The 22,458-nt window shown below is 40.3% G+C and overlaps 2 protein-coding genes across 2 annotated transcripts in view; both read left to right on the forward strand.

Annotated features, from left to right (window-relative positions):
- LOC119732853 (serine/threonine-protein kinase SIK3-like) overlaps positions 1-12,753 on the forward strand; it is a gene marked incomplete at its 3' end in the record, with an annotated part of 61,191 nt that extends 48,438 nt beyond the window's left edge. Inside the window, exons 11-13 of the mRNA XM_038206456.1 lie at positions 106-706; positions 11,250-11,362; positions 11,613-12,753. Of these exons, the coding sequence (XP_038062384.1) occupies positions 106-706; positions 11,250-11,362; positions 11,613-12,753 (1,855 nt within the window). The remainder of the gene's footprint in view (positions 1-105; positions 707-11,249; positions 11,363-11,612) is intronic.
- LOC119732880 (probable serine/threonine-protein kinase MARK-A) lies at positions 12,748-18,947 on the forward strand. The gene is made up of 2 exons (XM_038206475.1): positions 12,748-12,790; positions 13,214-18,947. The coding sequence occupies exons 1-2, from the start codon at positions 12,754-12,756 to the stop codon at positions 13,807-13,809; spliced, it is 633 nt and encodes a 210-aa protein (XP_038062403.1). The 5' UTR covers positions 12,748-12,753; the 3' UTR covers positions 13,810-18,947.
- Positions 18,948-22,458: the final 3,511 nt, after the last annotated feature.

Genomic DNA, 22,458 nt, shown 5'->3' on the forward strand with positions numbered 1-22,458 from the left:
TAGTATTTTGTGTGACAGTAGTAACTTGATCATGTGACCATTCTAGACCAATGGAATGCAGCATCCAAGATGTGCTTCAATAATGGAAATTCTTTGCTCTCCCAGGTATCTAAGGAACAGAGGCGGTCGCTTCAGACACACGCTCTGCTCCGAAGTGCCCTCACATGACCTACAGGAAGAGCTGCGACGGAACCTCATACCGCAGCCGATCAACGTCCCCCAGCGTTCATCCCGGCGGGAGCGTTTCCACGTCCCGCCTGATCGCAACCCTCACATGCGAGACATGAGTTTATATCCGCCGGCCAATTACGTCTACACGCGCCGGGCCTCGGACGGCATGCCCAACTTACATGCCTTCAAGGCCCATCTAGAGAGAGTGGCGGCCGGGGCAGCGTCAGGTGGGGGTGGAAGCAGCTCCGGAAGCCAGAAAAGCTCACTCAAGCAACTGCACAAGGAGTACCACCAACTACAGAAGCAGTGCTCACCGGTCGACCCAAAACTACAGGAGCTCCAACAGGCTCAACATCAACTACACAAGGAGAAGATGCTGAACCAGGTAACCCCGGCAACTGCATCCACAGCCCCAGAAGATGAGGAAGCAAAGAGGCAGAGAGAGCAAGAGGAAGATGATGAAGTGTTCTTCCAGTACCACAATCGCTACAGTCGGCGGGGCCAGTCCGCCATGGTCCCTCCCCAACCCCTGACAGTATGTGATGGTGACGATGGGTGCAATCCGGGTATCGCTTGTAGGTCTTTCTCACCCGCCCCTAACAGCATTGGTACCATGACATTCAGGCTTCCACATCTCATGGGCAGGGCATATTAACGCAAGTCACACAAGTCAAAAAGCTGTCTCTCCATAAACACATTTTCAGTCCACTTTGTGTCCAGAGATTGGCTTCAGAGATGTCATTGAGTCAGTCAGAAATCTCCACAAGTCAATCACAAGTCATCCGTTCTCAACTCAAATGAGCTGTGACCAAAAAAATATTCCTTTTGTCATTGTTCATTCACTGTAACTTGTGTCCTGACTTGTTGCTTAACTTATGACTGACTTTTGACTAAAACTTTACCTTGGCCTATTTCCAAAGTACACAAAACAGATTGAAAAATGCAGTTATGGAAAGGTAGCCTTAACTAAATCAAAAGTTCATGACCAACCAAAATTATTTAAAATCAGACGTTGCTTTTGCTTGTCTCTTGACCTTTTTTACACAATGGGTATCTTCTCAGACATACAAACACATCTTTCACACTGCTTTCAAACATCACTACATGTATTTTGGGACTTTTCCCCAGCAATCATATTCACTCACGAATAAAACATTCACCTTTCAATCAAATTTTATTCTTGGTGTCAGGTAGAAAAAGAAATCACTTTTTGTCCCGTCACATGTTTGCTATCATAATTTGAAAATTTTGTTTGAGATTAACATTCCCATATAAAATTATGGTTACATTGATATTAAGACATACTTTGGGCACATGGATGCATTGCTGTCCGGGGAAGCATTCCGTTCCATGCTAAAAACGGTTCATTGGGCTTCACACATCTATCTGTTCAAGTCCCATGTTCATGCTTAGAAATGGCAATTTTTCAGTTCCCCCCCCCCCCCCACATATTTTTTTTGTCAAGTGTAAAGTGTTCCCTAAATGTGCACAGTGGACAGGACATCTTGAGACACCAAAAGAGTGAAGACGGCGAAAGGTTGAGTTGCAGGGGAAACCCTTGAAAGACATTTCAGGGAAAGAAAATGAAACCTAACTTTAAAAAAAAGAAAGTCACACACACAACTCTGATACACATTACCCGTTTGTGGGATACGAACCCAAGCCAAATAGGTAGATGACAACTTGGAGTCTTTCTGAACTCTAGGTGGCAGCAGATAATATATTTGTACAATTATTATTATATTGATCCCTTAAGAATCAAAATTCCTAACTTTCATAAATTCAAATACCAATCAAAATATAGCCAACTGTCAGACATTAGAAATGAGGTGCAACAGAAACATTGCCTCATTCCACAAGTTGGAGGTTTTAAGTCAATTTACCTGACCGTCCTAAAAATAAATTGTATTTCCAATTATTTCTCCTCACGCGTTTGCCATCAATCTTGGGTCCTTCACTCTTACCCCCTGCCCCCCTCCCTGTTTCCTCTGCCCTGCAAACAGGGCGCTGGGAAGGGTTGTTGAGCTTTACAGAATCTTGTGAAGGAAGTGGGCATTCTGGGTAACTTATCATGACCTAGCTAATGGCGCCGGGCGCAAATGCTATCCGAAAACTTTCTCATAGAAATGCATACATTCCATACCGGATGTGATTTCTTTTTCATTGCAGACCATGTGGACAAATTTGGGTGTCCCATACTATGCAGTTGGACCCTTCGTGAATTTGAAACAGGGCCTGAGCAAGTGACGAGAATTGAAAATTTACAAAATGGTTTACAAAATCTATCCAATCAGAGCTGAAATTCAACAGCAGTTCTTAGCGTGATGTTTGCAGGGCGCAGGGTACGAGCGAATCTTGGGTCCATGGTGCATCTGCTATGTAACACACACACAAACCAGAAAGGAAATCGTGTTGAAACGGTACACTAACGCAGCATTAATACTCAGCTTGGGTGCTTTGTGACTCTCGGTGGCAGCAGATTTTTTAAAATTAAGCTTTAGGTCGTGTCAAATCATACTTTTTTTGGTATCTCAAAACAACTACAGTTTTCCTCACACTACCAATCTAGCCAAAGACACCTGAACTGGAAGCTTGTTGGACTCTTGTCTCTTGGTGGCAGCAGATATATCTGTCTTTATATTTTTTTTTAGTATGGTTTTAGGCCATGTCCGAATCAGATGGGTTTTTTTTAGATTTCGTCACACTACAGTTTTCTCTATGTTGTTAATCTTTAGCTGTAGACTATGGCCGTAGATGATGACTTACCTGAACTGGATCCTTGTTGAACTCTTGGTGGCAGCAGATATATTGGCCCAACTTGTTTTTGTGATGCCATGGAGACAACAGACATTAAATTTGTCATGGTTGTTTTTTGTGTGTGAGATGCGTGAGGATGTTATGCAGTTGTCATGTTACCATAACTGTGTTTGTATGGAATACCTAGACAATAACCCAAGACAAGGAATATGTGGTCTAGGATTATCACCTTCCTGAACTGGAGGGTTTTTGGACACTTGGTGGCAGCAGTTTTTTTGGTTCTCTGTTTTGTGTGTGTGTGATGTAACGTCGTATTTTGAAGTTCTCCCCAAGTTTCAAACTAGGCCTGCTGTGCTTTTGGTTGCAATATTAATTTTGGTTCTCCGTTGAGCTTTTTGTGGTATAATGGTATTAAAAAGTGAAAATTCAATTAACTGGAAGTTGTAGACTCTTGGTGGCAGCAGACAGTTCGGTATATTTTTTGTCTAGGTAATGCTTTGGAGTTTTCAAATCTTTGCTTCACTTTCGGCTTCGGCTTTGCCCCCGACTTCTGAATCACTGAGAGGCAAACGTAACAAAAATATTCTAACTTTTGGCTTCACATGAGCCGGTTGAATGTTCCCGAGGCATAACATGCACTGAAATGAAGCTGGAGTCACGGAAGTTGGGGCCTAAAATCTCCTTAGGAGGAAGCCAAAGCCAGTTGTTTCAAAAAGTCCGTTTGTCAGAATTACTTGGCTGAGGCTTGAAATTAAACGCATGTCAATACAGGCGATTCACTATGTAGTGCGCCACCAAGAGTCTGTCATGGAGAGTCCATTTTTCAAGTTTATGGTCGACAAAAGCTGGCCCATTGAGCGAGGGTCAGTAGACAACTTAAGCTATATTTGCTAAAGATTGGAGCATAGCGTTGCTGCCTTACAAAAACACCATATTGATATAAAAAAGGGCAAACAGATACTTGAATTATAGGCATACGAAGCTATTGACTGGAAAAACTAACAATTTCAAATGTCCTGCTCTACTAACTTGTGGACGATCTTCCACAATAAACGTGGAAAAATGAACTCTCCGTGGCAAACTTTTGGTGGCGCACTGCATTGTGAGTCATCCAAATTGGAAGCAGCTTCAACTGGCTGCAGCTGCTTACCATTGCCACGTGTATTTACAAGCCATAGCAAAATAAATTCATATGGTTAAATTCACTGAGGCTTGAGGCTTTATGGACTCTTGGTGGCAGCAGACATTTCCTATATCACCAGTGTTATATGATCGTGAAATTTCACTGTTTTTTTTTTTTTTTTTAACACTTTGTGGCAGTCTACTCCATTTGTGTTTAATGCAATGGCATTACAAATCAAATTTCGCCCAGTTGGTGGCTTTTTGGACTCGTATTGACAGCAGACAAGGTTTTCACCCCATTTTTTTATTAATGTCACGAGACATTCTGGACTCTTGGTGGCAGCAGACAGTTTGTATCCTTTTTTGTGAGTTATCAAAGTTGAAAGTTCACAATGCTCTCTGTTGCAGTATTCATTTTGGTCGTCAAATGGTTTTGTTTTTGGTGAAAGGAACAGGAAGTGAAACTTCGGTGTGAACTTGAGGTTGTGGACTCTTGGTGGCAGCATACATTTTGATCTTCATTGTTTGATTTATATTTTGATTTGGTGAAATTCACTGAGCTTGACGCATTTATAACTTTTGGTGGCAGCAGACACATTGGTCCTTTTATGTACTGGCAGGAGCTTCTACTTGTGGTGGTTGGTTGGTCTGCCTGTTCCCCGGAAAAATTGACCAAAAGTATGGTGTTCCGTACGTGCCATCGTTCTGTGTCACATTTTTTAGCTCTGGCAGGGATCCTTTTGGTTGATTTCATGCAAGACTTTCATGGTGACTTCTTGCAACATGGCCAAAGCTTATTGTGCACCCGCACTTGCACTGTACAACATCTTCCTCGAACAAGGTGGACGCCATTTTCTGTAGTTGTTGGACGATATCCAGGACGAAATGTCCCCATAAAGTGGGCGGAAACAGTTTTTAAGCTCTGGCAGAAGCTTCTACATGTCACCTAGTGGTTGGTCAGTCGGATGGTCTGTCTGTCCCAAAAATTGGCCAAAGTATCGTGTTCCATATGGGATATCGGCATTGCATTTTTCGCCAGAGGTTATTGTACATGTGTACACTCGCAGTTGTATTTTTGTTTTTTTAATGATGTTGTACAGTGGCATTCAACTTTTACATTTTACTGCTTCAAGGTTTTTTGGCAGTAGTCAACTTAAGTCCTTGACAACTTTGTTTTTAATATAATTTCTCCTACTGGAGGTCTGATGAACTCTTGGTGGCAGCAAGCATGTTTTTCACTGCATTGTTTATATACCATGGTAATCGATGTCAAATTTCTCTGGGCTGGAGGCTTAATGGACTCGTGGTGGCAGCAGATACTGCACAAAAGATCACAATGAAACCTGCGGAATGTTTTGAGGAATATCAACTTGCTCCTCAAAAAAAGTTGTGAATTTTATACAGTATTTATGAACAGTAGTATACATGTAGCAAGTTATGAAAACTGCTTTGTTGTATTCAAACTATGTATGCCCAGTGCTGCACCTGCAGTCATGCAGAACGGAACTGGTCTTAGAAAATGTATTTTAAAATTTAGAAACTTTGCTAAAAACTTTCTTATTTCTGTTCCAATATGAATCTCATTTCTAATTTGAGTCTCCAAAGATAATAACACAACACAACAAAAACAAATCCACTTTTTTTATCTGACAAGCATACTGATATTCAAATTAACAATTAAACAGCAAAAGTTCACTTAGGAACAAATAACTAATTTGCAATTAAATATATCTTTACAATGTGTAAAATTCTGTCAATTTAAAAAAAAATGAAACTGATACATCATTTTTGCTACATGATTGGGCTCTTGATAGAACTTGCATGTCCCGACTTTTGAAACAAAATGAAAGAGTATGTGCATGTTTTTTCTTAAATGCATTTGGCATTTTGTTGCATGGTTCCATAATATTTTTTTTTTGGGGGGGGGGAGGGATGTAATGCAAAGTGATAGGAGCAAAATGCACTTAAGAAACATCTCTACGAACTTATGAAGTAATTATATTTCAATGCATGTGCATTGTGTTGCAAAAAGATGGATTAGAGACCGGATGAAAGTATGGGGAAACAATACATTTTTTTTTTTTTTTTTTTACAGTTTTGAGACATGCCTAAAAGTAAATTGTTGGCAAGATTTCAGGATTTGTTTCCTGCTGTCTATCACTGGACAAGTCTAATGTCATAAAGATCAGAAAAGCCAATTGGAGTAAAGTGTCCAGCTTAAGGACACAGATTCTTCGACACTGATTATTATTAGACACTGATTATCACAAATTTTCACTCTGTTATTTGCATATTCGGATTTGTTGAGAAAGCTGTGTGGAGCATAATTACTGTTGTAGTCAAATACTTTTTTCTAGTCTAGTTATAGGTATACTCAAACGTCACATAGGAATACATATAGTCTGAATAATTGACTCATATTTCCCCTCATTCAAAGATCTTCGTTAACAAGCTTTAGTGCAAATACCTGGTTCTGACTATTTCAGTTTCAGAGTCAGAAAGAGATTCAACAACATAGACTTTCCAAGTTGACCACGTTTGCCAATGAGAACTTGTGTGATAGGGAGCAACTTATAAGAATTACTTAACACTTGAAAGGCCATTTTTTTACCTTTTGAGAACCCATGTACCACCATCGTCACATCATCATGCTCACGGGTCATCCTGCTTCCAACTCTCTCTGCCCCTCTGCTTCATTTGCATAATATTCCAATTTTATGTAAAGTACATGTAGGTGATTGAATTCTGCCCCTGTTGTGTGCAAAAGGACCGACGTGCTAGCGATTTCAAACACGCTGTGAAAATCGCAAGCATGTGTAAGCCTTTGCATACCTGGCAGACAGGGAAAAGCTGCGGGAACACTGACATTAATATGCATATTAATGATTGTCATTTGCATATCGAGATAAGCTTTACATAGTCACCTGATGTACGGTATTGAGATAAACTTCCTATTTTTGATCTGTTGAGGTAAAGGTTGCATGGGAAATAGCTTTTTAGACATTTAATGCATATTTGGTGACTTTACGAGTGTTGTAGTATTTTAAGCGATTTTAACTCGCAAGCGTCGTGCGACCGTCTCCATGCGTGTTCATACGCCATAACTGAGCGTTTGATTATCCTAAATGACCCGTGACCCATATCATTGTGTGCATGCGCAGTTGAAATATTGAAAGGGCTGATTGGACTTTGGTTTTAGACAAGTGAACAATATGCATTAATTTTCAATTGGCGCAACTCAGGCCAGGTCCTTCTGATAGACAGCAACAGTCAATCTGTTTGTTGACGTGTGTGTAATCACGCCTACTTATTTCAATTGTCAATTTTTATTCAACTCTAAGGCATAATATATAGTTTGGACTGACTCTGGAATGCCAATCAAAATATGGGTGTCGGCAAGTGTCAGAAGTGTCGAACAAAGTTGAACAGCTATATACAAATGTACATGTACCTGCATGATTTTTATTGGGGGGGGGGGGGGTGTGTGTATTCTACATCACTGGATTGTTATGATGTCATTTGCATTTTGTATGAATGTATTAACCAAATTCTACAAAATGAGTCTTAGGCCAAAAAAAAAAAAGTCTCCGGTTTCTGGTATGCGCGCGCATCGCCGTAGCCATGTGTGTTGGCAAAATGAAAAAGGTTTTTTTTTCAATGAAAGATGATGCCTCAAAACCACCAAACTCACTGGTTTGACTGGAATTCTGCTGCTGCGCAATTTCAACGTGTTTTTAGATGGGGTTATGATCGAGAATAAGCTTAATGTGGCCTCTCTGGACTCCCATATATTTGCACTAAGTTCAGTCGGGTACCATTTGCAGTCACCAGCCGACATTTGAAGCAAAAAAGTCAAGTAAAAAAAAAAAAAGTCAGGTAAAAAAAAAAAAAAAAGCCGCGTCGCCGCACCACTTTTTGGACAAGCTCCATACCAGAAACCGGAGACTTTTTTTTTTTGGCCTTACTAACGCTTTCTCACTTTTCAATGTAATATACAATATTTAATTTGCTTGTGAAGTAATTTTCAGAAATAATGGATTTGGGGGTTAGTATTCACAGCAAATATTGTTACACTGACCGTGAGTGGTATAGTAAATTTATTTTCAAGCAAGCTTCACGCAGTTAAGATGGAACATGCACACTGTACATGAACTTTACAGTGGTTAACCTACGGTGTTATATGTGCGTGCAGCGGGAATGGCTTGCGCATCATGGAATAACGCAATAAGTGGGGTGAGGTATGGACCGTGGTATACGGGATAATGTAGTACGGGTGGTTGTCATGGATTGACCAATCGGGATCGAGGATTCAAGTTTGCTTGAAGATAAATTGGAATACTCACAGCCTGTAAATGTTACATGGTCGATATGAATATACATGTATGCATATTTCTTTGATTGCTCATAGCTTGCATCTCATTAAGTATTCAGACTTGCTTTGCATATTCATGTTAATGATATATGCATCAAACCAGGCCAACAGATCGCAAATTTTGACCCGGTCCAAAACGCGAGCGCTGGCGCTCGTAAAATACCACCAGTGCCGGGAGAACGTACGTAGATCGCCCCGAGTGCGGAGAACTAGGAAGAACCAATCAAAAGAGCCAAAGCAAGGTAGTACACTCCTCTGGCATGAAACAAGCATCTTGATTGGCTGACAAAGGCGAGATAAGTTGGATTGAAGCTTTGCTTTTGACCAAAGAGTTTTGTTATTGAAAGTTCTCAAGTTTTTTCATTTGTGTATTTGGCTGTTTTTCGCAAACTTGTTCACGTGAATGCACTCTAGAACACCTCTATAATGAACACCCCTATCACTGAATTCAGTGCTGAACAGCAATGTGAATTAAAATCGAAAGAAACAATGATGCATTTTGATTGGCAATAATGAACATTCTCTGAACAATCTTTTGCAAACACTGTGTTCGTAATAGTGAAACTCTGCTATACGCTGCATATGTAAACTAATGATAATGTTTTGGGGTAGGTTGAAATGCTGCATCTGATGAGTATTTTTTGCAGTATTTTGACAAGATTCAAAAGTGTAAAATTGATCAACAAATACTTAACAAGGGACAGGATTTACCATTTTTAGTTTAAGTACAGAGAATGTCACATTTATGTGGAATGCCTCTTTAGGGAACGTTTCAAAAGTTGGAATGCTTGGAACATTCCTAAGGGAACCTTGGCTGTTCCAATAGGGAACATGCATTGTTTCCTTGAGAACATCCTGGGAATGCCAGGTGATCCCGTGTGGGAACGTTTGTCTATGCGCATGCACGCTTACTCTGGAACGGCATGTTCCAGTTGGGAATGGGAACGCACAGTGTTCCTGAAACGAACGTTCCGACTTTTGAGATGTTCCCTTACTTTCTCTGTACTGTACTTAAATGTAGTCCCTACATGGTATTTTTTTTTTTAACCTCGGCTTCACCGCCAGCTATGGCATCAAGAGATTTCAACATACCTTTTCAATCAAAAAGCCATACAATTTTCAAAAGTTGACAAAAACTGCCAACGATTTCATTTTGCCATTTTATTCCAAGATCAGGATGAGTTTCTTTGTGTGTGTGGTGTTTGTTGGATAACTCCTTCTTAAGCACCTGGTGGCAGCTGGCGCATGGGGAATACGTACTGCGCAAATGTGGAGCGGAGCGCAGGGTCTTGCTCACTGTTGTAGATCAGTCGTTAACACGAACAGCGCTGACCGGCTTTATAAATAGCGGTTTAAGACCACCCACGAGACAATTGCGTGACCAGTAGGCATGGGTAAACTGCCTCAGAGCTATTTAAGAGTAATATATAAAGCGACTGCTTCAGTGTTCCTGTTTGGTGTGAACATGAAAAGCTTTGAAATGATCTGATGCTGGAGATGCAGCCAAAGCTGGAGACAGAGCCGAGGTTTTGAAAACACCATTGAGTTTATAGAGTTTATCCATCACACCATGTGTCAAAATTTGACCAATTGGGAAAGGTTGTAAGACGATGAATATTCATGAGTGGGAGTAAGAGAATACAAGCATTGGAAGTAGGTTTACACCTGTGTCTGACTGTTGTTCCCGAGTCACGCGGAACTAATAAGTATTTTAAGCAACACAAGTCAAAATAGACAATGGGTTCGGACTGGCAAACTTTGTTTTAAGTTTCCATTGACTAGTCTTTGGAGTGTTTGCAAATGACTGCAACCTTAAATCTTTCAATAACTTGTGTGCAGTCGCTCCTCACAGTTTCAAATGTCAAACTTAATTGAAATCTTGGGAATAATTTGGTTCGGCGTGACTCCGGAAAGGCAGTCCAAATAGGTGTTAAAGTGTCGCTCTTTGTATTTGGCAAAATCTTGCATAACCTGATATGGGCACATGTATTACCAAATGTAAATGGATGAACAGTTCATGTGGAGAAACTGTAAGTTTACCCCACTTACTTGGTAAAACAACACCCCTGTCAGTTTGCCCCAAACCATTAAGCCCCACCCCAATCTGGTAAGCCCTGTCCCATAAAGTTTTACCAATCACAGCCATGACTGCATATCCAAAATGTCTGAGAAAAGTCCAATATGCTTGCAGATTCACATGACGCACATGGCTTGAACATGTAGTTCAACATTAAAAAGATGTTCATTTTGTTGCCAATTAACATGCAAAGTGGGCGGGGCTTACGGCTCAATCCGGAACATTCCATTGTGGCAGCTGACAGTAGGTTGGAAAAAGATCTGTTTTAAGTGTACAATATGTTTCCATAGGTTCGTAGTACATGTATATGCATTTTATATCTGTAGGTGTTGAGAGAGTAGTACCCATGCTTGCCACTGTAATTAATTCAGATTGATTATGGGGAGACAGGGAACAAGTCTACCCACCATATATATACTTGGTATATGTAGATTGTATAAATGATAAACCGAGTGCATGAACCAGTGGGCAAGTTTGATTGAGGACTATTGGTTACAATGGGGTTGATTCATAACATACATGTATATTGTACCTGAGCATCCATTCCATGGATAGCACTTTCTTATGCTCGTACAAATGGTCCATAGAAAAGGTGTTGGCATTCTTACACAGTTTACATGTATTGCTACTCATTTCATTTTCCAATCATGCACTCTGACATACTCTCATGTCATATGGGTCATATTTTCTCTTGAGTAAAGCTGACATTGATTTAAAGATCTGTGTTTTGTTTATCTGTGGGATTTGCAGTTCCAGTTAGCCCAGGGTGGTATCGGCAGCGGCACACCCCCAATGATACCAACAGTGAGAGCAGAACCCGCAACGGACGTCCAGACACAAGCCTTGCAACAACACCTACAGAGGTACTGTCTTTGCTTCAAAGGATGATCAAATAAATCAACAGGTTTTTTTTATCTCAATCAATGTTTTACCTCAGAATCAATAGTCCCTTCCAAAAGTACTTTGCACTTCACATGTGATAGCATTTCAAAATAATATTAAGCACATAGCATTGGTAGATGTTGAAAGAAAAGCTCATATGATTTCTTAAAGTGAGGTACGTTTTATGTTTGTTCCTTTTTGGTTTTTTTTCTGTTTCTACACTCTGTACAGATTACACCTACAGCGACCCTGCGACAGCCCACCAATGCTCAAAAAGCTTCACAGTCCTAATAGCCGAGCGAGCCCCCCTACCTCCATCAGCCTCCCTGTTCATCCTGAGGAGGTAATTGAACCGTCCATTGATCCCACCGCTTACCCAACCCACCCGTTATCCATTGACATGAGCCCCACGCTGGATGCCCAGCCTGACAACCGGCCGGTGAATGTGGGAAGCCCCTCACAAGGGAGCAGTCCTTTAAGTCAAGGGGCTGTAGGGGGTAGCAGCATGTCTTCGCAGCGGGGCAGCCCACACAACCATTCTGGGGATAATTGGTTTGGTGGGATCAGGCCAGGCTTCTCTCCCTCTCCGCCAGTCATTGTGACTTCGGCGGGAGGTGAGATGCTAGACATAGTGAACATTGGGGGTCAGAGCAATGATTCACTGGAGAATATACTACCGGTGCTATTCCAAAACCAGGGAGGCCGCTCCTCACAGGGGGAGATTTCGGTGAATCCGAGTAGCCTGACCTCAAGTTTGGTCTATCAGCAACAGCAGCAGCAGCAGCAGCAGCAGCAACAACAGCAGCAGCAGTTGCAAATGCTGCAAGCGGCTCAGTCACTTCAAGAACAGGAAGCATTACAACAGCAAGTTGCTCTCCAGAATCAGCAGATGAATCTCATGCAGCAACAACAACAGCACCAGCACCAACAGCAGGCATCACGGCATGTGACATTCGAACAAATGAATCATGATATGAGCAGGCAGCAAGGAATGCAGGGTGGTGTGGCATTAGCACAACAGTCCAACCAACTTTTTCAACAGCAGCAGCAGCAGCAGCAGCAGCAACAACAACAGCAGCAACAGCAGCACTCACAGATGATCACTGAACCCAGTGGGGTGACATTTCTCACTAGCCAGCTCCCGTCCAATCAACAACAGGAATCCAGGAATCTACCACTCCCTGGGCTGAATGGGGGTGTCCAGTTCAACATCTCCAGCCAGCAACCAGTGATGCAAGCAGCACCGCCCAGTCAGCACTACCCGCTGCCCAATTTGATGTCACCTGGAACGCTCCACTATTTGCAGGGGATTAACCAGCAACAGCGGATTGATGATACAGACTTAGTGCAGGCAATGGAAGAGTCCAACACGATGCAAGGGCCATCACAAGGTGAAGAAGCAGCACAAGGTATGCGTACCTTTACTCCTGAGCATGGTCAACAAATTTATTCCACACAGAAAAATAGTTGATAAGCGAAAACTAGCCTAAACCTCATTCAGTGTTTACTGGTTCTTGTGATTTATGCTTAACACATACACATGTTTAGAATTATTTCTTGTAAACAGTTCCATGACATCGGACCAAGGGCCTAATGTCATGGGGCTTCTAAGCACAGAACTTTGCTATTACGCTTAGCTAACGCAGGCTTCCAGCCAAAATGTCAGGCAATACTTCTGGTGACTGTCAAATTTAGTGATGAATAAAACTAATAAGAGCATGTGTTTCCTCCTGCTTGTGAAAAACTAATAGCCAAAATTTTCCTTTTGACTAATTTCGTGAAATCCAGTCACATATTTGTAAATAGGATTTCTAAATGTAATTCCTGTGCAGGATTTCTAGCGTTTGGGCTGAGTGATGGCCAGACAAGGCAAAGTCACAACCACCACCGACACACAACCATGCCTGGCGTAGATGCCCAGGTCCCTACACAGCTACTACGTAGAACAATCCGTATCCCCTCAGGTGACTTGAGTCAGTTCTTCAACACCACCAACAATAACAGTGTTGATGGTGGCAGCAGTGGGATCAGGAAAACAGATAATGTGTCTGGCCAGCAGCAACACATCCCACCGCTGATAGCACAGGGAATGAACCTTAGTTGTAGCATGACACTGAGTGAGTCAGACATGCACGCTGCTGAGCCATCCCCAATCAAACATGCAAAGTCCTTCTGCATGACCACCTGCAAGGGACTTGGAGAGATAGTCGCTGAGATCAGGAGGACTCTTGATTGTAAGCAGCCGGCCCTGATCTATGAGAACATTGAGAACCTCTTTCAGCTGCACCGGAATGGCGTGCGGATGGAGATGGAAGTCTGCCGTGTCCCTGGATTGGCACTGAATGGGCTGAAACTGCGTCAGTTAGCCGGGGATGCTTTGCAGTACAAAGAACTCTGCCAAGACATTCTGGCAACAATGAATTTGTAGCAGACACTGATGGCTGCCCTGCTGATGGGACAATACTGGCAAGTAACTGGTACCTCCAAAAAAGAGCAAAATGGCTGATTAAGTATAACTTGTTAAGGGACCCGATTGCTTCTAGACACTTTGTCCCCTATGATGGCAAATATTTTCCAAAATCACCCTGTGAAACTGCTGTGTGTTTAACTGTTTCAAGAATAATAGTTGTCAAGAATTATAGTTTTGTCGTCATCGTCGTGGATGTAGGACGGTCAACTTCTGATGGGATGGTGAAACAAAGAGGAGAGACGTCAGACAGAGGGATCCACTAATAAGCACCATGGTGCTAGCATGTTAGTGGGTATGTTCAGGTAATGTACCAGGGTCAACAACATCCACAAGCCAGTCAACTGATTATTATCAACTAGTAAACTACGCCTCATGGTGTGCATGACTAAGTGGATGGTCTTCAAGCTTCAAAGAAGGCACAGCTGTCCTATTGACCAGTCAGTAAATACAATGGCCTTGTTGTTCAACATATTAGTATTTCACTATCCATTATTGGGCTTGTGCGACTCCAGGCAGGAATCAAATAGAATCCATTCTAAACTAAAATTCAACAGAATCTACTCCCAGTAATTGGCAATTCCAGCACCCCTCACATTCCATTCAGACAAATTCAAAATTGTATGTTGTCAAGTGTCAGGTTTTTTGAGAGGGATTGCAACTCTTGTTGTCGCGTCATAGCAACAATTCACAAATGTAGTTAACTGGTGATATATTGTCCAGAACTAAAATTTGGAGTGGATTGCCAATGGAATCTTCTCCACAGAGGTGGCTATATATGTAAGCATTCTCGCATATTGCACATGTTTATCATGCAACGTAGGGTGTTGCATCGTGCACAAGTACCCTCTGAAAAGGTTACAAGGAGAGAGAGAGAGTTTGAATGCAATGCCGCGGTACACACATGAACAGCACTCACATGAAGACACTACAGATGTGTGCACATTCATATATGAAAATCAATCATGTGTCCTTCACCATATGTGCGTGAGTCGGTGCCGTATGTGGTACATATTCATACATGGATGTACTGTTTACGGAGCTCTTATGAGGGGTCACAAAGTGCCATGTACTTTTTGTGCGCTTTGGCTATGATATCAGTAAATGTGTTGGATACCTGGATTAAGTTAATATGTTTCAATGATTGGCCAGCTTGCAAAAAAACTGATTGGTTGATTTTTCAGTGATACTGTCTAGCTTTGAAATTTGTTGCTTATGGTCAACATAAACACGATTAATGCAGCTGGGAACTTAATGTTGCTTCTTATGTACTTTGTGGATACTTGCCTGTAGTGATGTAATCGGGGCCACCGCAAGTCCTTTCCTTTTGTGACAGTTTATTTGAATAGCTAGTGACTTGACTTGAGACGAAAGACTTGTGATGGACTTGTGATGGACTTGCAGGGACTCGAATACATTGCTGCTTGCGTGTCAAAATTATACATTGTTGACAGCAACAATAATCTGAACAGTGCTTCACATATCAATGAATTTTATACATTTGTAAAAGGCTTTGCTGTGAAGCTGAACTTTGTGAACTATTCGCAGTTATTTGTTTACCCCTTCACTGTAAAATGTTTTCTTTGAAAGGCAACGAGTAATTCATTTCTCTTGTTCTCACTGAAGTCTGATAGGTGCGGAGGGCAAGAGAACGAACAGTGTCTACTTTTTTTAGCCGTTTACTGTACAGATTAATGCTTATTCACATGTGTGCTTCATGAAAAATCATGGTCTGATGACATAGATATATATTTTCAGGAAAAAAATATGTTTTTCAAAATTTTGCAATTTGTTTTTCACTGAACATTTTTGTTTATCATATGAATGCTGACTACTTTTATTTTGCTATTTTTTCCCTTGTGGGCACAATGAATTTGAATTTCTAATTGCTGTCACATATGATAATACCAATTGGAGGATTTTTTTTTTTCAAATTTTTTTTCGGGCATTTCAAATGTGGTTTACATAATGTATGTACAAGTACATGTATGTATGTTTAGACAGTAGAGTAATGGGTGAAGAGATGTGCGCAGCAAGAATTTTGCAAAATGATGGCCAAGGAAGCTATATGCTATTTTACTCCACACTGGGACCCAAGTGCAGAGTAACATGCAAAATGCAACCGGCCAACTACAGCTACACAAACGGAGTTCTGCACAATTGATATGCTCAAGGCAAACATAAGGTCTTATTTATACCACAAACCAACATTCAACTTCAAAGGGCCAGGGAAGGTTTGCTCCAACGATTGGCACCAGTCAGTGAAGTCACATGATTTGAATTTGGAAGCAAGTCAACTGGTATATACATACTGTATACGTGTATGTCCAACTTTAGGAAATTCAGACAGTTTGGTAGTCTGGTGGCATGAATGTGGATAAAATGTTTTGCAACAGAGACTGGGTACCAGATGTCATATTTTACTATTCTTGTCATACTAGTGTGGTTTGCGGTAACACCATGTGGAGTAATCTCTTTTGAGAAGAAGTGTGGTTCTGAAAAGAACCAGGTGGTTGTGAAACTTGACATTCCGATCAGTTTGCTCTGATCGTCGCCTCTCTCTCTCCCTCTCCTGAAGTAGCCTTTAGTCAAGTCCCACCCGCTTACCCGGACACTTGACGCACCCCGGATGCTGGCATTTAAGATCGGAGCTTACTGATCGGAACTTCGAGTTTTAAAACCACCCGGTTCTTTTCAGAACCACACTTCTTAGAAGAGATTATTCCACTTGGTGTCACCGCAAACCTCACTACTATACCCTACCACCATGCAAAGTTTCAAATCTTGTTTATTCTAGTCATGTTGGACTAAAGAAGTGTTAGACTGGTTGCTGCATGCATAAATAGCTCCTTGGCATTGGCCCTGGGTTTTAATTCTTCAGCCAAATTCCCTAAAACTTCATTGAAATGTATCTGAACCAACATTTCCTAACAAGATCCACTTGTTATTGAGTTCTGACTCCGATATTTTGTCTTAAGATTTCAATCTTGGGTGAACTATTTTACTAGAAAAACTTGTGTGAGCGTGCAGTACTTTTCCACAGTAATTTTTTTCTGGAGTTCCGTAAACGGCAATGATCCATGGGACCTACAGCTTTATTCCTCATACAAGGGATGTGCCTCTTGCAGACTTTCATGCAGTGTGGGAACTTATTCGTTTTTAGGTCACATTGTTACATTAAAGTTTATGTGAACTGAAGTGTAAGTGTCTTCCCCGGGACAAAAATTACGGTTTCCTTTAGAAGTAAGGAACTAGAAGGAGTCTGGAACTGGCTGCCATTTCTGGCATTAAATTTCATTGTTGGAGCAAAACAATATGGGTGATTTAATTTGACCTTAAACAAAAAAATCGTTCCCACGTTCCCACTTGAATGACTGCCAGAATGCAGTGCAGTTAACACAGTGTGATGTTGTTATATATGTAGGGCAAACACAAAAGGGGGTAATTCCATAAGTGTGCATGTATAAGAACCATACTAAGGATGCTTTTTTAGTGGAATTGCTCAAATCATATACAATGTCAGAGTTGCTTGTGAACATATCAGGATCAGTCCCTTTAGAGTAGACAATTAGGAAAAGTAGCAGTTAAATTTCTTTTAGCCTCCAATGGGGAAAATGTTCATTTGAAAAGATGAGGTGAGGATTTTGTTCTGAAATTGTTGGCAGCTGAGGGAAATTGGTTCTGGTAATTACAGTATTTTGCACGTTTGCACTCTACCTTGTCAGTGTGTGGATGCTTAGAAAAAAAGGCACTCGTTCAATCATAAGCGTCACCATACTTAGAGCTTTGGTAAAGTCAGATCCTTTTTTGTTTGTGTTGCGGGTAAAGTCCATGACTATTTGAGAAAAGAACTGAACTGGGTGCTACATTTTATTTGGTGTTCGTATTTTCAAAATCTTAGCTACATTCGTTGTGATTTGTAAAAGTCGTGTGTTGGACGCACATTTCATTTGTCGTTGTGGGTGTGTTGAAATTACTGGTTCTAAAAGGGTTCCGGGTGTTATAAACAAAAGTTGCTGCATGAGGTTTCCTGCCACCACAGAAACGTGAAATCCCCTGAGGAAAGAAAAAACAACGATGTAAAATAAGGAGTTGACTTTCATTATGCAAGCACAAGGAGTTCTGATGGCATTGAGATTGCTCAAAAACCAAAGACCTTTGGAGAAGTTGGAGATGTATTAAGTGGAATGATTGCGAAAAATCCTGGACGTTTCGTGTGCGGTCCTAGACAATTTACTGAAATGTTATGGAAACGTAGGAATAACGAGCTGTGTTACACCAAACTTTCCAAGTCTGATGAATCAACATTCTAAAAGCCACTTTTCTTGGTTAAAACTTTATAGGAATTTGAATTCATGGATGATCTTTTGATCCGACTCTGGAGCACTTCCGGAAGTCATGGAAGATTTGGTCAGGGAACATTCAGGAAAATGTCCGATTCAATCCATTAATTGTCATGGAAGTTGCCTACTTGATCTGGAAACCCTCACGAAAGTTGCCTGTTTGGAACTGTCGGGTATTTTTCCACGGTGGAAATTTCTTGGAAATTGTATGGAACTGTCGTTGAAGTACACACAAGTGGACGTTTTGTGGGAGCTCCTTCGAAATACCATGGAAGTTTCCTTTTTGCTTGTGGGAAAAGATTGTGGGTTGTAGTACTTTGTATTTATTTTTTGGTTACATGTACTTCATGTCATTTATGTAGTTCCTGAGTGTATTGCAAGTTCATGCCGAAACCCGTACTGTGGTATTTAAAAAGAAACAGCAAAAATAATTCCCCCCCCCCCTGTTTATATATTTTAAATCTCTTGCTGTCCTGTACTTGCCTGTGACTTTGTTTCAGTGTGACTTTTAATGGTGTTGTGTTTGATCGTACTGCACCAGGTAAAAAACGCAGTGAGGCCAATTGGTGCACAGTCAGTGTTATTTCCAATGCACGGGGACTGGTTTTCTGCAAATTTCAGGGTTCCTGTTTTATTTCGGTCGTGTTCTGGATTGGTGGAACCAAAAGATATGTGAATCAAATATGTACCAAAGGACAGGACAACACAGAACTTTGATAATTAAACTGCATACTTTGTTCATGTACATACACGTCAGTCTTGGGTATAATTGTGACGATTTTTGACAATGCGTTAACGACACCAAAGATAAAGTTGTGAAGCTGCTTTGCGTGTTTGTCGGTCTATCTGTTGGTGTGTATGTGTGTGCGTATTTTGTGATCAAAATAACCCATGCAAATTGGGAAGAAGCGTCGGAATACGTTATAGAGCTCTCTGTGAGGATCGGACGTACTGACGTACATGGAATAAACCTTGTTGGTCGTTTAAAAAAACCCTAATTGAAAAATAGAAAAACAAAGCACAATGTTCGTGTTATGCATGTATACATATAAATACCAGCTTATTTATTACCGTAAAATGTTTATTAATGAAACAATGTTGTGTTTGAATTGTGATTAATGATACACATCGATGATAAGTTATGAATTGCCTTGACTCCAAAGCTTTGAATTGAATATTATATTTTATTACGACTGTCACATTAGCTATTGTCATATCGATTGCGCACCTTATTTTATAATACCACTTTACTTGTTCCCAAGTTTTTATAACATAACATCGAAGTAAGCTGATAATCATGTAGTGGAAAATCCTTTTATTGATATCGAACTATACTTGCTTTTTTATACTTGGCAGTTTATTTCATGCACAGGCTATGTTAGAATACCCGTTAGATTTCTCACAATCAAACATTTGAAACTTAATCTTAAAATTGACCCATGAATGATCATGAAACGTAAGAGATTTATATACCAAATATCGTCCTTTTTGACAGAATGAATTAATTGATTCAAATTTTACCTTTTGAAGCAGGAATTTTATCTTGATTTTTAACAAAACTGAGCAAGACTGAATTTCCATCATGGATTTTGTGGAGATGGACTTGTATGGGACAGTCTAGGTATCTGCAGTTTTCAGTGCAGAGCGATAATTATCAATGTGTGACCGTTTTGGATAGAAACTTTTGAAATCCTCGAAAATAAAATACTTAATTGTGACTGGAAGTGAAATGTTGCCAATATTTATGAACTAATTGAAACTTGGAAGGTAGAAAATTTCGTCCCCATCCCAATGGGTTATTATGTTTTTTGTGTGTCTGCCATTCTGAAAAAAAATTGAGACTGTGCTGACGTTCGCCAACGTTGGTGGCACAGTCGGTCGCACTTGATGTAACCAACTATTGCAAATTTTAGCATTGTGTGTTTAATTAGTGGCACCCACCCCGGTCCTATGGAAGACCTTGCCATATTTTAATTGTAATAACACGAGTCAAGTATTTTTAATATTTAAAAAATGTAATTGTCCAACAATTGTAGCACTTTCCCCCGCAGTTTAACACCTCTCAAAATGGACCTCACATTGAACTTGGAGAAAATGAAAGCAGTTTTGTTTGGAAATTGTTTGGTAATTGTATGGTATACTTAGTATCATGTCATTTGTTTCCATCGACGTACATGTTAAAAACGTAAAAATTCAAACACCCCTAAAAAACATGTTCAAGCCCTTTGGAATAAATGTTTTGTTAGTATGGAATTTTGAATTTTTAAATGTTTTATGCCCACTTAAACGTGATTTTAACAAAGGCACCCATTCAAACTGTACATCTGTTGTTTGTAACTGCACTTTTTATTTGAATTTGAATGAATATTTTGAGAATTTCGCAGTCATGAATATGAATTGAATGTATGATAATTTATTCTAACTGTACATGTACCTCACTATGTGTAATTGTCGAGAAATGTAACAAATATCCCCATTTTCCTATAAGTTGGATCTAATCTACTGTTTAAAAAGCTTCTTAATTATTAGCAAGCCAACTGTGCTGTTCCGCAGAGATATATATGTCCATCCAATCAGAGGACAACAGCAAAAGAACATCGAACATGATTGGCTAAATGGTCAATCGACCAAGTGATGTACAAAGAAGGCTCGTTTTAATTGGTCTCCACAAATCATCTTGTCGATTGTCCAAGAGGTGGCAGACATTGTACATGTGTTGGTACATCAGTGTATGTATTTACTTCATGTTTACACAACTTGGTCGCCGTTTTATAGCATAAAATGCAGCAGAAATAACAAAAAAATTGAACACATTGTCACCATTCACACCAGACCAAAAAGTGTGGCAATGAGCCATATAACCATGTGAGTGACCAACTACTTTGGCAGTGAAATGGCCACTGTTTGTGGGAACTTTGCTGTCATTTCTCATTTTAATCTGCAGGATTGGTTAAATATAGTCAGTCCTGTCATCATGAATGATTGTTGTGTCTGCAATGTGCAGAACCATGCTCTCGCAAGCTCTCCTAAATAAGGATGGACAATTTCGAAATGTGACACGTTCTTTTAAAATATTGAATTCGCTGTATATGAACTATGTTGTCTTGGTTCAAAAGCTTCTCGTTTGTTTATTGTGACCCTGTTTGTTTCCTGTGCGAATATTTCTTGGCAATTTTAACTTATTTGGTCAAGGAAATAGAATAAGGGAAAGTCATGCCAATTTTATCGATGAAATGAGGCAAGAATTTAGCTTTTTAGGTTGTACATTATACAAGCCTGTACAAGTACTTAAATCACAGACATTAATGTATTCAAATTGTTAATCAATTCCTTTGCTTGTACTTCCTGTCCAATGAAATTAGGTCTCCCGAAGAAAAAAAATTACGGCCCGTTTATTAGATGGAATCATGTTTATTTGTGTATAAAATAATACAATTTATGTGAAGACATTGCTGATTTATTAGTCGTGTTCATAATTGTATATTGAATAAAAGCAAACTGCTTTTATTGATTACTATGGTACATGTCACTGTGTCCCTTTTCCCTAAATAGTACCAGTGAGGAAGCAGATGAACTTTATTGTGTTTACCTTATTTTTTTGTGACACTGTTTCACTATTTTCAGGTTAATAATTTTAATTGAAATGATTATTTATATTCTGTACCACACAACCCCTGGAAATAGTGGAACGGTCCTCGTTTCTCTGCAGCACGTGCCGTGGTGCGGCATTCTGAGGGAGTCTGTGTACGGTGCAGTGCATATTGTACATTGCCTAGTTTTGTATTAAAATGGTATGCTGTACAGTAAAATCAATATATGAAAACAAATTATGTATGTAAATTGTACAATGATGTGCAAAAAAAGCTACTAAAATGTACGATTGTCGGGATTTCAATTAAAAAGAATCCCCGTTGTTAACCCAAAGTGATTATTTATCAGTGAAACAGGTCTATATTTGTAATGTTGAATGACTGTTCGTATTTTGGAACTGAAATAAAAAGACAGAAAAAAAATTACAACGTGTCTTTGTGCTCTGTCGGCTCCGCTCCATAGTCTCCCGTGAGGAGCAGCTCTGTCGGCTCCGCTTCATTGACTCCCGTGCGGAGCCTGCAGGCGCGGTTCCGGGGGGGGGGGGGAGGTCAATAACCCCCAACTGTGTCCAAAAAAAAATCGATAGAAATTCATGTAAAAAAATGCGAAACTAATCGATGCCTAGTGGACCTTACAACACATTCCGACTCTATTTCTGGATGGATGGACACTTCAG

Source organism: Patiria miniata, unplaced genomic scaffold (genome assembly GCF_015706575.1).
Source record: "Patiria miniata isolate m_02_andy unplaced genomic scaffold, ASM1570657v1 HiC_scaffold_25, whole genome shotgun sequence".
In the NCBI taxonomy this organism is placed as follows: domain Eukaryota; kingdom Metazoa; phylum Echinodermata; class Asteroidea; order Valvatida; family Asterinidae; genus Patiria; species Patiria miniata.

What these genes read in the sequence shown, in the direction of transcription:
- LOC119732880 (XM_038206475.1), top strand. Translation starts at nt 12,754, where the DNA reads ATGCAAGGGCCATCACAAGGTGAAGAAGCAGCACAAG. An exon ending in AGGTGAAGAAGCAGCACAAG is followed by an intron (nt 12,791 to 13,213) that starts GTATGCGTACCT and finishes ATTCCTGTGCAG; the next exon opens with GATTTCTAGCGTTTGGGCTG.